The 14,568-nt window shown below is 38.4% G+C and overlaps 1 protein-coding gene across 1 annotated transcript in view; it reads right to left on the bottom strand.

Annotated features, from left to right (window-relative positions):
- Positions 1 to 530: 530 nt before the first annotated feature.
- The window catches only part of OBI1 (ORC ubiquitin ligase 1), a 39,336-nt gene continuing 25,298 nt past the window's right edge, over positions 531 to 14,568 (bottom strand). The window contains exon 6 of the mRNA XM_045869587.3: positions 531 to 2,583. Coding sequence (XP_045725543.1) covers positions 1,068 to 2,583 — 1,516 coding nt within the window. The 3' untranslated portion in view covers positions 531 to 1,067. The remainder of the gene's footprint in view (positions 2,584 to 14,568) is intronic.

Here is a 14,568-nt window from a genome sequence, read left to right as displayed (position 1 = left end):
TTCAGAGCCTAAATTAAAAATTGTGCTTAGCTCACCTATTCTCATCTCAACACTCTTCGTGAAAAAAAAAATTCTGTCCTACATAAAAGATATTCTATTAGCCAACTAAAACTTCTTTTTCTTAAGTAAGGAAAACAGTGCAAGCAAGAATGCTACCATGCATACAGAGTTTCCACAAAGAATAGTAACATGCAAACAAGAACTTCACTCCAAAAAAAGCTCCCCTGGAATGAAAGTGGATAAAGCATTTGGCAAAGAGCGCTTCTGCACCTGTGTATCTGGAACAATGATGCTACCATGTTTAGGCTCCTCCAAACCCAACCAACCATTTTATGCCTTCTTTCCAAAGTAGGCTCAATTTCTGATTTTCAACACACACAGAAAGATGAGGAAATGAAAGCTACCTGACATAAAACAAATATTTTCATATAGAAAATGTGTTCTTTCATTCTAGCAAAACGTTCTCACAAAAACTGTACAAAACACAATATTAAAAATGCAAACATACATATACAAAACCTAAAAAAAAAAAGTAAATGAATACTGGACTACTATAGAGTGCTATTTCTCAACCATGGCCCTGCCTAAAAGTTGAGCCATCACTAAATATAAATAAAAAAAGGCAGACAAAATTATTCCCACCCTAGGAAAGCTTTAAAGAAACTCAAGTGTCTTATGAGCAGTGTGTAGACAACCCAAAAAGTTTTATTTAAGAAATCCAAGTTCTGAAGACAACCGAGGCTCATTAATAGGCCACTGTATCTAATACCTAAATCAAGACCCAGGAAAACAAAATACACCCAAACCAGATACATATAATATTCATTAAAAGAAACCCTCTCCCTATCTTTTCTGTTTAAAAAGATGCCCAAATGAAACTGAAAAAGGACAAATTCTTTAAAATGAACAAAAGTATTTTGGTTACAGGCTAATCCACCATTCTGACTTGACACTTGACTACAGATTATCAATTCAAAATCGTATAGAACTTTTATGAGGGAAAAAAGTAACTTTAAAAACTTATATTCCTCTCAGGACAAAAACATAAATGACACCTTTCTAATGAGTCAACTTTTAGTTGCTTTTGATGGGCTGGCATTGGAAAGACTGCTCTGGATTTTTCTTTTTGTTGACTGATTCATATTTTTATTCCTCTTCTCAGGCACAAAGGAAGTAGACCAAGGAGACTGAAGGTGGTTATGAAGACCATGCATCTCTGAGGTCATCTTAAATAAAGATGACCCAAACCTCTGATCTTCAAATAGCCGGTGTGAACTGCTTAACAAAACACCCTGGGAAAACTCAGTCTGAAACAAACAGCTTGGGGGTTTGATTTCATTAGTTCCTGGGTTAGAACTGGTATGGAGAGAAAAATCTTCATTCATTTCTTGGTCAGATGGAGAGAGGAGAAAAAAAGAAGTGGGTTTCCAGTCATTTCCATTTTCTAACTGATCAGTAGTTAGAGAACCTTTGGAAAGGTTTGGCTTAGTTCTTTCTTCCAACTTATCTTGTTCCTCAAGAAATTCACTGCCTTGAGATGACTTTGATAACCCATCTAAATCCACTGATTTAAAACCATTATTACAAGGGCTCTTGCTGTTGTCTGATTCTGACATCATTGAATCCAACTCAGAGATTTTGTCAAGGTAAGCTGCGTCCATGGATGCTTCACTGGATGTTCTTGTCCGATTCATTTCAAAAGAGCGAATAGAATTTAACCTCTTAGATAAGCATGAGCCTGATTTCTCACTTAATTTTAAAGAAATTTCTCCAACAGAATTTGCTATTGTGTTCCCCTCTGAGCTTTCAAAATCCAAGTTTTGGGCATAGCTTGTGGAACAACAGTCCCAAAACCCTGTCTCTGAGGAAGTAAAACACTCTGATTTCTTTTCATTTTCACTTCTATCATCTTCTGATGAATCTTTATTACAAACATTTGGAGAATCACAAAAATCATCAAACACCAATTTTCTGAGATGGTTTGAGTGCTTTTTGGAACCTACTGCTTTGACTACAGAGCTCTCTCTATTTTCTGGAGTACTGAGCTGAAGGCAACTAAGGGACAAAGGAGTACAAGGAGCTGGAAGATCATAAAGTTCTTCATCTTTGTAGGGTATACAATCACTTGGCTTATTACTCCATTCTCTTTCCAAGTAAGTATCCATACTTGTATCTGTCACATCTAACATTATTTCCACCTGTTTCTGATATAGGTCTTTATTCTTAGAACAATTTGGTTCTGTTTTGCTGGTGCTTTCCTGCCTGGCAGAACTGCTAGAAGGTTTTGGCAGGTGAGAACTAGAGGTGGATGAGCCAAGCTGCTTTCTGGCACCATCACCTTGATTCTTTGATGCCATATCCTCCTCGTTGCCTATGCTCCCCTTGCCATCTGTAGAAAGTGCTCTCTGGCAAATGGAATTCATAGCTTCCTTCTCTTCACTTGAATTTTTTAGCTGTGCAATTTGAGATTCTAGTTCCTCTATATACTTATCACTTCGTTCCAGGGCTTTCTTGAGGCGATTGGTTTCACGTTCATGTTGTTCTACTTTGGACTGAAGAGCAGCTACTGTAAACCTTCCAAACCTGCAAGGAATAGAAAGATAATTAACTTTACAGTTGCAAGCTTTTTTCTTTCCTTTTCAAAGTTTAAGAGTGCAAACTGTCTCAACCCATTTCAATTTCACATACCAGTGACATTTCAGACCACTCCATGAACAGATCAAAAGCAATGCCAGATGTAGTATCTTCAGAAAAGAGTTTTTCCATTTTATGTAACAATATGCATATGATAACAATGGCAAAGATCTAATAGGATACTTTTGTGGTCAAATCAGATTAGCTGTGGCAGAAAGGCAGAAACTCACTGCTGACTTCCCTTCCAAGAGCTAGCTCTCTCAATTCAGCTCATATATGCATGCAGGGTTATCCCCTAAAACAATGGCAAAGATTTATGATAACATTTGAACAGTGGTCCACATCTTGAAATATTTACATTCAATCATTTTCCTATCGTACAGCAGTGTTTTACAATACATTTCTTATACAATGTCACCTTGTCAAACATAAAATGCCAATTTGAAATTCAGAAATCTTAGCAGTCCCAGCAAGGGTGGTTTTAAGTACTTATTTGGACCCTTTCAATTATAGCCACTCTTGATCTGAAGCTTTTACTTGGCCTTTCTGAACACTGGGCTTTAATTCATTCCAGCTCTACTTATTTTTGGCATTTTACAACTGTGTGGGACATCAATCTCATTTCTTCCAACTTTGAAATACAAAGTCAGTGCTTGTGGTTCCAATATATTACACATAAAAACATTTTCACATTTTCTGAAAAGGAACATTTTGGAGAGTAACTGAAAAAGAACGTATCAAAAATTCACTTCTTTTACTCAGGATTATCTTGTTTTCATTATTCCCTTAAGAATGGGTACTGGGGGGTGTCTAGATGGCTCAGTTGGCTGGGTGACTGACTCTTGATTTATGCTTGGGTCGTGATCTCAGGGTCGTGAGATTAAGCCCTGAGTGGTGCTCTGCCCTCAGCGTCTTGTCTGCTTGAGATCCTCTCCCTCTGGCCCTCCCCTTGCATGCTCACTCACACGCTCTCTCTCTCTCTCTCTAATAAATAAATAAAAATAAATCTTTAAAAAAAAAGGGTACTAGGTTCAGCTCAGAAAACGGTTCTGAGCACCCAGTATGGGCTGATGGTATATCTGGAGCTGGGGATACAAAGATCAATAAGACTGTCCCACCCCAATGGATATAAAATGTCTACCTTAAATTCCATCAGAACATCAAAGAAAATTCTATCTTTTAAGAAACTGCTTCTTATGAGCCAATACACATAAGCCTTGCATTCTAACCCCATGAAAAATACTTTTCTCCACAAAAGTTCTTTTAAGAAGCCTCTTTCTATAATCTTTTTGATGACTTAAATATTGACCCATCTTTTTTTTTTTTAAGATTCCGTTTATTAGAGGGCGCCTGGGTGGCTCAGATGGTTAAGCGTCTGCCTTCGGCTCAGGTCATGATCCTAGGGTCCTGGGATCGAGTCCCGCATCGGGCTTCCTGCTCCTTGGGAGCCTGCTTCTCCCTCTGCCTCTCTCTCTGTCTCTGTCTCTCATGAATAAATAAATAAAATCTTTAAAAAAAAAAAAAAGATTCCGTTTATTAGAGAGAGAGAGGGAACACAAGCAGGGGGAGTGGGAGAGGGAGAAGCAGCCTTCCCGTGAGCAGAGAACCCGATGCGGGGCTCGAACCCAGGACCCTAGGATCATGACCTGAGCCAAAGGGAGATGCTTAATGACTGAGCCACCCAGGTGCCCCCAATACTGACCCATCTTAAAGAATTCACGTATTGTCTGTTTGGAGGAAACTACTTGAGAAGGTGTTCTTCAAAAAAAAAAAAAAAAATTTTTTTTTTTAAATCTGTGGGTTTATCTTTTTCTTCCTTTCCCCCCTAATTTTTTTTTTTTTTTAAGATTTTATTTATTTATTTGACAGAGAGAGACACAGCGAGAGACGGAACACAAGCATGGGGAGTGGGAGAGGGAGAAGCAGGCTTCCCACGGAGCAGGGAGCCTGATGCAGGGCTCGATCCCAGGACCCTGGGATCATGACCTGAGCTGAAGGCAGATGCTTAATGACTGAGCCACCCAGGCTCCCGTCCCCCTAATTGTAAAAGTAATTACAATTAAGGGGCGCCTGGGTGGTTTCTTGGTTTAGGCTCAGGTCCAGATCTCAGGGTTGTGGGATCAGCCCTGCCTAGGCTCCCACTCAGCAGGGAGTCTACTTCTCCTCTCCCTCTGTTTCCCCCACCCCCAATCATGCTCTCTCTCTCTGAAATAAATAAATCTTTTTTTTAAAAAAAGTTATTACAATTAAGAGAACGTACTAGGTATTAAAAAAAAAAAAACAAGAAACCCACAGTAATTACCTTTTAGAGACAAACACTGTATGTGTATGTGCTCTGACTCTCACTCAGTGCCCAACACCTCCTCCTACCCTACAGCCCAATTCACTCTCTAGCTCACTCCAACACAATTCCTGCTGTTTGGTATTGGGGGGGGGGAAGCAGAGCAAAGGTAAATATAGATTCATAAAATCTCAGGATTATACGAGCCTTAAAAGAAAGGGTGCTGAATATTGATCTACTCACTGCAATTAACTAACTGAACTCCCAGAAAGAGCACACTCCTTCAACCTCTAAAAAACAAAGCAAAAACCACAGGTATAACAAAAACAAAACCTGTTTTGTTTTAAAACCTGTTCCCTGTTTTAAAACCAATTTTACTACTATGAGTATCTGGTTAAATGAATGATGGTAGCTTTTCCTTCTTTGTTAGAGAAAAATGTTTTAGTTTATAAATGTAGTATTTAACAGAGCTGTGGTTTCTGCAAGAGAATTTTAAAGACCGGACAAATATCTTAAGGACATCAGTAAAAATGTTTGTAAGTTCTTGATCGTAACTACTCTATAATCAAACAACCCACATATTTTTATTCTTTTTATTTTTATTTTTAAAGATTTTATTTATTTGACAGAGAGAGAGATAGCAAGAGCAGGAACACAAGCAAGGGGAGTGGGAGAGGGAGAAGCAGGCTTCCCGCGGAGCAGGGAGCCCGATGCGGGGCTCGATCCCAGGACCCTGGGATCATGACCTGAGCCGAAGGCAGACACTTCAGGACTGAGCCACCCAGGCGCCCCTCAAACAATTTTTTAAAGATTTATTTATTTTAGAGAGAGACAGAGAGCACGAGCAGGGGGAAGGGCAGAGAGAGAGACAAGTAGACTCCCCGCTGAGCGGGGAGACCGATATGAGGCTCAATCCCACAACCCTGAGATCATGACCTGAGGTGAAATTAAGAGTTGGACGCTCAACCAACTGAGCCACCCAGGTGCCCCCAAATCAAACAATTTAAAGTCAAATAATGCTACTAGATAGGAAAGTCAACTATTACCAAAGGATGTCCTTGGGAACTCAGAGGCTTATATAAAGAAAGACTAGTGACAAATAAGAAATGTTTCCCAAATTTTAGCAGCATTTTATTAGAAGGTTTTAACCTGGAATTTCAAACGTCACTTTAAGATGCTACATTTGCCCCTATGTTTATTCTTTTTAATTATGTTTTTAAAAGAAGTTAGCAAATGGCTCTGAGTTGAAGTCAAAATGACAGCCCCAACAGTGTATTGTGTGTTACTTCAGAGAGAAAGCTGAAGTGCCATGAGAACTAACAACAAAGGCCAGCAAAGGAGCACATATGACAGGGACAGCAAGCAGAAGTCACCGATGGAGCTGGCTGTTTTCTAAAAGGTCACTGTCCTCAATTCCCCAAAGTCCCCTTTCAATACTTTACAAGTCTGTAATACTCTGAGTGATCAGATCTTTTTACCATGCTAGTAAGAGGCCTGTGCTGGTGGGCAAATTAACAGAAATGCATAGTGAAAGCCATGGAACTGATCCATTAATCAATCAATCCATGTAATTTTTTGTCTCTCTCTTCCCCATTCGAGTATAAGCTCCAGGAAAGCAGGGAGTCTGACCATCTTACATTCACTGGTAGCTCCCTAGAACAATTCCTGGTATACAGCAGTCCTCATTAAATACTTCCTGAATAAATGTTATTTTCTTACTTTAAGATGCATCAGTGCCTTAAGACAGAACCAACAGCATAGGAGAAGCCAAAGGTCCTTGCGTCCCTTTTACATCTAAGTATTCTGAATCACTATATTACTAAACTGAATGTTTCATACATTTGACTTTTTTTTTTTTTTCTTTTCACTGACACCAAGGAAAACAACAGAGAACAACATATTCAGAGTATAGTTCTGTGGCTCTTTTTTTTTTTTTTTTTTTACTACAGGCTTGCCATCTTATACTGCTCCTTCTAAAAAAACCTGCCACTTAGGGCTCCTGTGTGGCTCATTCAGTTAAGCATCCGCCTTCAGCACAGGTCATGATTCCAGGGTCCTGGATCAATCCCTGAGTCCTGGCTCCCTGCTCAGTGGGGAGCCTGCTTCTCCCTCTCCCTCCGCTCCTCCCCCTCTGCCCCCACCCCGCTCGTGCTCTCTTCTCTCTCAATCAAATAAATAAAATCTTTAAAAAAAAAAACAAACTTGCCACTTTAACCTTACCAAAAGAATGGACACATACGAGACTTCTGACATAGCCATCAGGAATTTTAAGCTTACCCTTGATTACTGTATTAGATTTGGCAAAGGGAAATTAATCAAGTTATATAGAAATAACAATTAGGGCTGCATATCTGATGCTATACTTCCATAAAAGAAGACAATGAAGATAAGAGCTATTTAACTTTGGGTTTTAATACTCTTATTCACACTAATTCCAGATATTTCCAGAGTACATAACATTAAATGAATCAATGCCAAGGCAAGCCGGAGGGAATTCTAACATCATTTACCATACTTCCTTTTCCTGAGCAAATTTCAAAATGGAGTATTTTTATAAACATTCCATTAGAGACCAAAAGGCTTTGATTTTCAAAGTAGCAGTGATGGCCAAAGGCTTCATTATGTCAGAGAAAACATCATAAAGCAGTTTGGGAGCTGCAACTGATATATCGGAAGTGTACTAGAATCCGAGAGAAGCTTAAAGGATTTTTCAGCTTGCAATGTTAATGGATATATACATTCTGGATTAGGGCTCCCCTTGTCCAAAGAGCTACAGAGGTACAAGATTGTTCCTGTACCTACTAGCAGTAAGAGAAATGAAAGTCCTGTTAGTTTGACCTTTGAGGTATTACATCTAGAATAGATTATCGCTAACAATGAAAAGCTCCTCAGTCCACATTTTCTCATAGCCCATTACACAGGAGTAATAGGACGTGCTTGAAGGGGATTAAAAGAAAGCAAATGTGGTAAAAGAATAAATGCCAGGACCAAGTACCAAAAGACCTAACTTCTAGTGCTATGCTGCCATTAACTAGTTGTGAGAACTTGAGCAATTAACTTGCCTCTCTAGTTCTCAATGGCATCCCCAACAAAAGGGATAAAGTCAGCAAGCCCAGTGGGTTGCTGAGACCACTAAACTCCCGAAACATCTTCAGGACATAGGGGGACATCAGGGAAATAAACCCACCTGCCCCCCATGTATCTTTGATTTCATATCTTTTCCTTATTTGCTAGATGAGGTCGTAATTATGAAACAAAGTAAAAGCAGTTTTTGGATCTGAACCAGCTTTTATGATCTGGCCTATGTGACAGTTTTCCAGCATTGATATCCTGGCTGCACATGCTTCCAATACTCATAAATTTCAGTTGCCACAGTTTAGGTAAATAATACCAGTTACTTAACAAAGTGGCTCAAATTTAACACATTATATTGACTGTAACTAACTGCATGAAACTGCATAAAATAAAAATTTCAATACTTGCTTTTCAGCTCACAAAAGAGTACATAAATAACAGATATGCATCAGTGACCAATCGGGTCACTTCTTTCTAAGTCTGAAAGTGGATGGTCACTCTGCATCTGTTATTGAGTTCACACACAGACAGTACACATGTAGTCCTGTCACATACATTTTACAATAATGGATAACCAAAAGACAGAACTGGCCAACAAAAATGAAGGTGCAGCTAAGAACTGAACGGCGATCAATGTTAGAAGTAAAACTGGAATCAAATGTAAATGTAGTTACTGAAGACCTGACCATGGAAATGTTGAAACTGTCACCATTTGAGAGACCCTAGCAATGCCTGAGGAACCTGGGAGCGGCAAACTTGTTGACATCAATGAGGGAAGTAGTGGTGGTGAAAAGAATAAAGATGTCTAGAGGAAGTGACAGGTTGGCAAAAAACTTCACATTAAAGCAATATGGAGATATTCCACGACACTGAAAGCATTAAGGATAAAATGTTGGAAGCTGTTGCAAACTTAGGAGTATGACAATTCGTCAAGACACTGGAAAAGATGCTAGTAGCTTCATATCATAAGTTCTAGGATAGGAAGACAAGCACTATTCAGATTATTCTCCACAGGTTTTTTACAAAGAAAGAAAATACTTCACAATGTTTCTCATGTTTTAAATTCTACTACATAAATATTAGTGTACTAAATATTAGTTTTTTCTTTTTTTCATTTCCATATACATTTATAACTGACAGTAAGAGATTTAATATTTTGACAAAAATTATTAAAGTTTATAAAGCAATTTGATTTTTCCCATTGATTATTAAAACTGCTTTTCATTTTTACTGGAATGGCCTTTTTTATGGTCCTCCACAACTGTGCAAAGTGAGGATTACCTATACTGAAGGAATAGTTGATATATAAGAAAACCAAGTAAACTTGAGTCTTGAATGTTTTTTTTAAAGAATAACCCATTCACAGAGGGAATTTTATTGTAGAGTTGCCTGTTTACACAACTGCAGTTGTGTATCTTCTCAATTCCCTGACTTTCAGAGATATTAGAAAATACCTTATTTTAAACAGAGAGTAAAGGTAGGGTTTCGAAGGAAAGAACATTCCATTATTCCTTTCCCTTTCCTAAATATCTTCTCCTAATGCAATATTCACCAGTTAGAGACTCCTTTAATTTGCAAACTCCTCTTTTTGATTACACGTAATGGAAGTAATAAGTAGCTTGTAATATGAACTCTTCAGAAACATGAAATTTTGATAGGAGTTGGAAGAAAAGGGAGAGGCCCAAGTACTGTGTTCTGCCTTATGGTTATGTGTGCAGGGTGGGCAGAGGGGCATATTTCAGGGAAAGAGGGCACAGAGGTCCAGGGCTGTAGGAAGGTCAAAACTGTACTTGGTGGTGGGGGCCTTTCACTCTCACCTGTTTCCAAAGAGTAGTTTGTGTGTTTACCCATATTTCACCCTTGTGTACGTGTCAGGAGGATGGTCGGGGGCATTCTGTCTTTAAACTACTAGGGAAGCTTTGGGAAGTAGCTGATATATTTTTATCCACTGCAGAGCTGTATGACTTATCAATATTTCAAGAGTTTTCTCTTTTTAAAATTAAACACCCAGTGAAGAAAATGCTACATTCTTAGAGAATTTATTAATCACAAAAGTGCTGTCTATGACCAATCCTAGCCACACAAGTTGGTTCCACAAAAATATGTTAAATAATATGAACCATACTAAGAGAACAGGAAGGAATTCCTCCCCCCTGAAGACTCAAGACAACATTTCTATTTTCTGGACCATCATCAAAGAAAGAAAGAAACAGCCCCTCATCAAATAAATGAATGAATACATATATACATAAATAAACTGAACTTTTGTGATGGAATTTACCAAGAGTAAGTGTAACACGTAAGTCTTTAACAGTAGCCTGACCACTACTGAAAATGACAGTGACAAAAATAACTGCAGAAACCACAATTTATTAAATGTTTACTTGAATCAAGCACATCGCTATATGCTTGTTATATATTATATTTTTTATTTAATTGTCCTGTCAACCCAATGAAGGAAGATCTGTTATTTTTATTTTAAAGATGAGAAATGAGAAGCTTAAAAAGACTGTCTCTTGTTCAAGGATTTGCAGAAAGTGGCAGGAATGGGATTTGAATTTAAGTGTGTCTGAGTCCAAACACCATGTCTGACATTATATGAAGTGCCTAAACATGAGATCCCTTCTTCAGTAATATAAGTACCTATTTATACTGTAAAGTAATGTAAAATACAAGCTAGGATTGCTGAGCACACAGTCTGTACACACAGTTAAGTAACTAGGATTGTTGTAATATTTACTAATACATACACTTGCTAATAAAACCTGGAGTGGAAATAAGGGATCAAGATGTTGAAAGACATACAGATATGTATGCACAAAATTGAGAAATATTTATCAAAAACCTACTATGTTTTAGACACAAGTTCAAGAATATTTTGCAATTTCCAAAGATCATTTACTAAAGTGGCCTTGCAGAAAACTATAGCACAGACAGATCACCCTGACAAATGCCAACCCAAAGAGGGTAGCTATTTTAACCAGAGATATGAAGACTAAATCAGAACCCAAACCACAAATTTGAAAGCCCCATCTTTAAGTGAGCTAATGACAGAAAGTATACATGATCATTTTGTCTACCTCATGCATAATCAGCAGGCATCTTCAACTATAAGGGAACAGTGCTACTTACGTGAAATGAGCAAAATTAAAGTGGGCCTAAGCATCACATAGGTACTTGTCCCGGGGTCTTATATTGAGGAATAAAAAACACAAGCTATATTATTAAGCTGCATCTTAGTTTTAATAAAATAGAAAGTACTTCAACATTTGCAAGAATAAAAAAAAGTCACAATATCCTCCTTAAAGACAAAGGTCACATGGACAGTGGAACTAGATAAAGAATTAAGGCCCACGCAGCCATTCTTCCTCTTTCTACCTCCCAGAAGTACCGTTTAAAGATTAAGGTACAGTCTGCTTTGCAAGCTTTCAAACGGAGAGTAGGGTTTTAAAATAACAGCTCATATTATTAATACAATTTTAAAGGAAGTTTTGTGTGTGTGTGTGTTTATTAAACTATACCATGCCTTTGTAGTTGAAAATTGTGATGTTGAAAATTCTTGCTGAGATACCTAGAAATTCTTAACACAAACAACCTTAGTGTTGGGCTGCATATGTAAAACGAAGAGGAACAGATTCTCTTTTGTGGTCTCTAAAAAGGGCTGACATATATATATAGACTGCCTCTGAAGGTGGAGTACTCTTTTTACTATGGAAAAAATTCCATTTTATTTGATAAATATATTTCATTTCAATTCCACATAGAAATGCCCTAATTTTCTGCCCCAAAAGAAAATATCAGCCTTGAAGTTTACAGGACATCAGTGGGGATCTTAATCTTTCATGGAAGGAAATAACCTATGATATGCTATTTCATATCTTTTTACAGTTCTAAAAAAAGGACTTATAGGTTTTCCCAAATATAATAACCTTAACAACAAAATCTCAACAGTGTAATAGGACAACTATTGTTATATGAAAAGAGCATACTTAAAAATCTCCTGACTAGTATCTACCTATTTTTCACTACAGTTAGATCAACCTCTCTCTCACCATGAGGAACAATCTATTTTTTTATTCTTCCAATTCCAAAGGGAATGTTTATTAACATAAGAAACAATCTAAAACAAAATAAAACAAAAACTGTGATCCAGCCATCCTGTAATTATTACTCTGATGACAGTTACTGAGGACTTAAAGTATGCTAAGAGGATATGAGAAAGGAAAACAAAAGGTGTAGAACACATTCTTGTTCTCAAGCAGGTCCTAATCTTCCCAACAACCTTATTGCTTAGTCATTAGCATGCATTGCAGGCTCTTAAAATATCTTATCAATACAATAAAGACAAGTTGACAGAAAACTGCAGATTAAACTGTCCATCCCCAATTAGCTGAATACCCAGAGAAGGGCCCCTCAGGCGGCTGAGGGGCTTGAGCACACCTGGCTGTCACAGTCTGGCCCCAGGGTATCATCAGGCTCCCCTGACAGTCTACAAGTTCCCCTTCCGGGAAAACCAAAGGGCATAGCAGAATCAGTCATCAGATCAGGCTGGGGTCAAATACCAGGAGTCATGGCGTTTGTCAGGGGAGAATCATTAGAAGTAAAAAAGGCCAGAATAGGTCAAGAAGGGACAATAGCCAAGGCCAGCAAGACCAGAGGTGCTGCTGAGGAAGTCGAAACACAGGAGTAGTCTGGGTGGTACTGGCATGTCTTGAGACACAGTTTAGGAAGAGCAGAACTGTGAACCCAGGAGCCACAGCTCAGAGTCAGCATGGAGACAGATAAAGGCAGGATAAATCCAGTTCAAGTAAGGAGACTCAGACAAGAAACCTTGTCCAGAAGCCCAGCAACATCACCTCCTCCTTTCCCCTTTCTTGCTCCCAATCTCTAGTATGACTCAGGAAAACCTCAGGAAATCCCTCTGCTCTCATTTGGAGAAAATGCCAAGAATCTTGGGAGTTTCTTGTCCCTGTAAACTCTTTGTACTTTAAGCTTCAAGAAAGCTCAGAATCTTAATTCCCTGATTAGTTCCTTCCACGTTGCAGCATGGAGTATTAGAGTATAACGACTCCTTCCTTCTGCCAGTCTCCAGAGAACATACACACACACACACACACACACACACTCACACACAGTCATACACACACTTACATGTATTTTATACAGATACACATATGGCATGCATTTTTATAAATATGTCTTAGCTCCAAGAAGCTAGCCAGTAGATTAAGTGAGCATGACAGTCATGGAACTTGTCAGTATACCATGTGATCCTTAATAATGTAAGAACAGTGGGAAGAACAAGAGGAAAGTGTTTCTTCTGTCTTAGGAAATCATGAAGGGCTTCACAAATAAGAGTAACTGCGGAGGAATTAACAAAGCAGAATAAGAAGGGAGAGGCTAATGGGAAGGACCAGGAAAAACGAAGGAAATGGCATGAGCAAAGGTGCAAAGGCCAGGTCATAACATGGTGAATCTGGGCCCAGTGAGAAATTCAGCATGGCCAAAGCAGAGTATAAGAACGGGAAGGTTGGAGAGGACACAAAAAGGCCAAAGCTAAAGTCATATTGTAAAGAACCTCATAAACTTCTGAAGAAATTTGGGCTTTAATTTGAGGACGATGGGGAATCACCAAAAGTTATTAAACAAGGGAGTGAGATGATCAAATTTATATTCTAGAATCTTGGCAACAATAAGGCAGATGCTTTAGGGTTGAGAGTGGAAAAGAAGAGGAAGCAGTCAGAAGGTTGTTTAAAATAGACTAAGCAAGAAATCATGTGGATCTAAACTAGTGGGAATGAGAAGATGGATTAGAGAGACATTTAAGAGGTAGGACAGATAGAATATACTGAACAGTTAGGTGTGGGATGAGGAGAAGGGGTGGAGAAACAGAAGGCCGAGGTTTCTATCTGAGGCAACCAGATGAGTAGTAAAGCCATTAAGGAGGATAGGAACAAAGCAAGAGGATAAACAATCTTTTGAGTAGAATGGATAATGGATACAATTATTTAGACACACACCTCTATCGGTTCTTTGTGCTACACACTGTTCCAAGGACATGAAATTATTTCTGCTAATCCTCGCAGTAACACATCATCCACACTGTATATAAAGAAAATGATGGCTCCAAGGGATTAAGTAATTTATTGAGTGTTATTTATCTATTCATTTAATTATTCAACAAATATTCATCAGATGCCTTTCAGGTGCTGGGGTTTTGCAAGTAAAGGAAACAGGCAGTAAGATTCTTACCCTTGCAGAGCTTAAGAGTTTAGAATGGAGGGGACAGACAACAAACAGATCAAGCTATTAAGTAAACAAGATAATTTCAGACTGATTAGGGCTAGGAAGACAATATACTATAACCTTGGTTCAGTACTAGCTGTGGGCTCTGTTATAAGCACATTTCAAGTTTTAATTTATTTAACCCTTACTACAACCTATTAGATAGGTACTACTTTTGGCCTCATTTCACAGAAGACAAGAACAGAGATACAAAAAGGTTAACTGTCTTCCCCCAAATCACAGAGCTAGTAAGTAGACAAAACCAGAGTTCAGTCCTAGGGTGTCTGGCTCTG

Source organism: Mirounga angustirostris, unplaced genomic scaffold (genome assembly GCF_029215605.1).
Source record: "Mirounga angustirostris isolate CCGP_5_RB_7025 unplaced genomic scaffold, mMirAng1.0.hap1 SCAF_3, whole genome shotgun sequence".
Lineage (NCBI taxonomy): Eukaryota > Metazoa > Chordata > Mammalia > Carnivora > Phocidae > Mirounga > Mirounga angustirostris.
The sequence above is the reverse complement of the archived record's forward strand: the minus strand, read 5'-3'. Positions and strand labels throughout refer to the sequence as shown.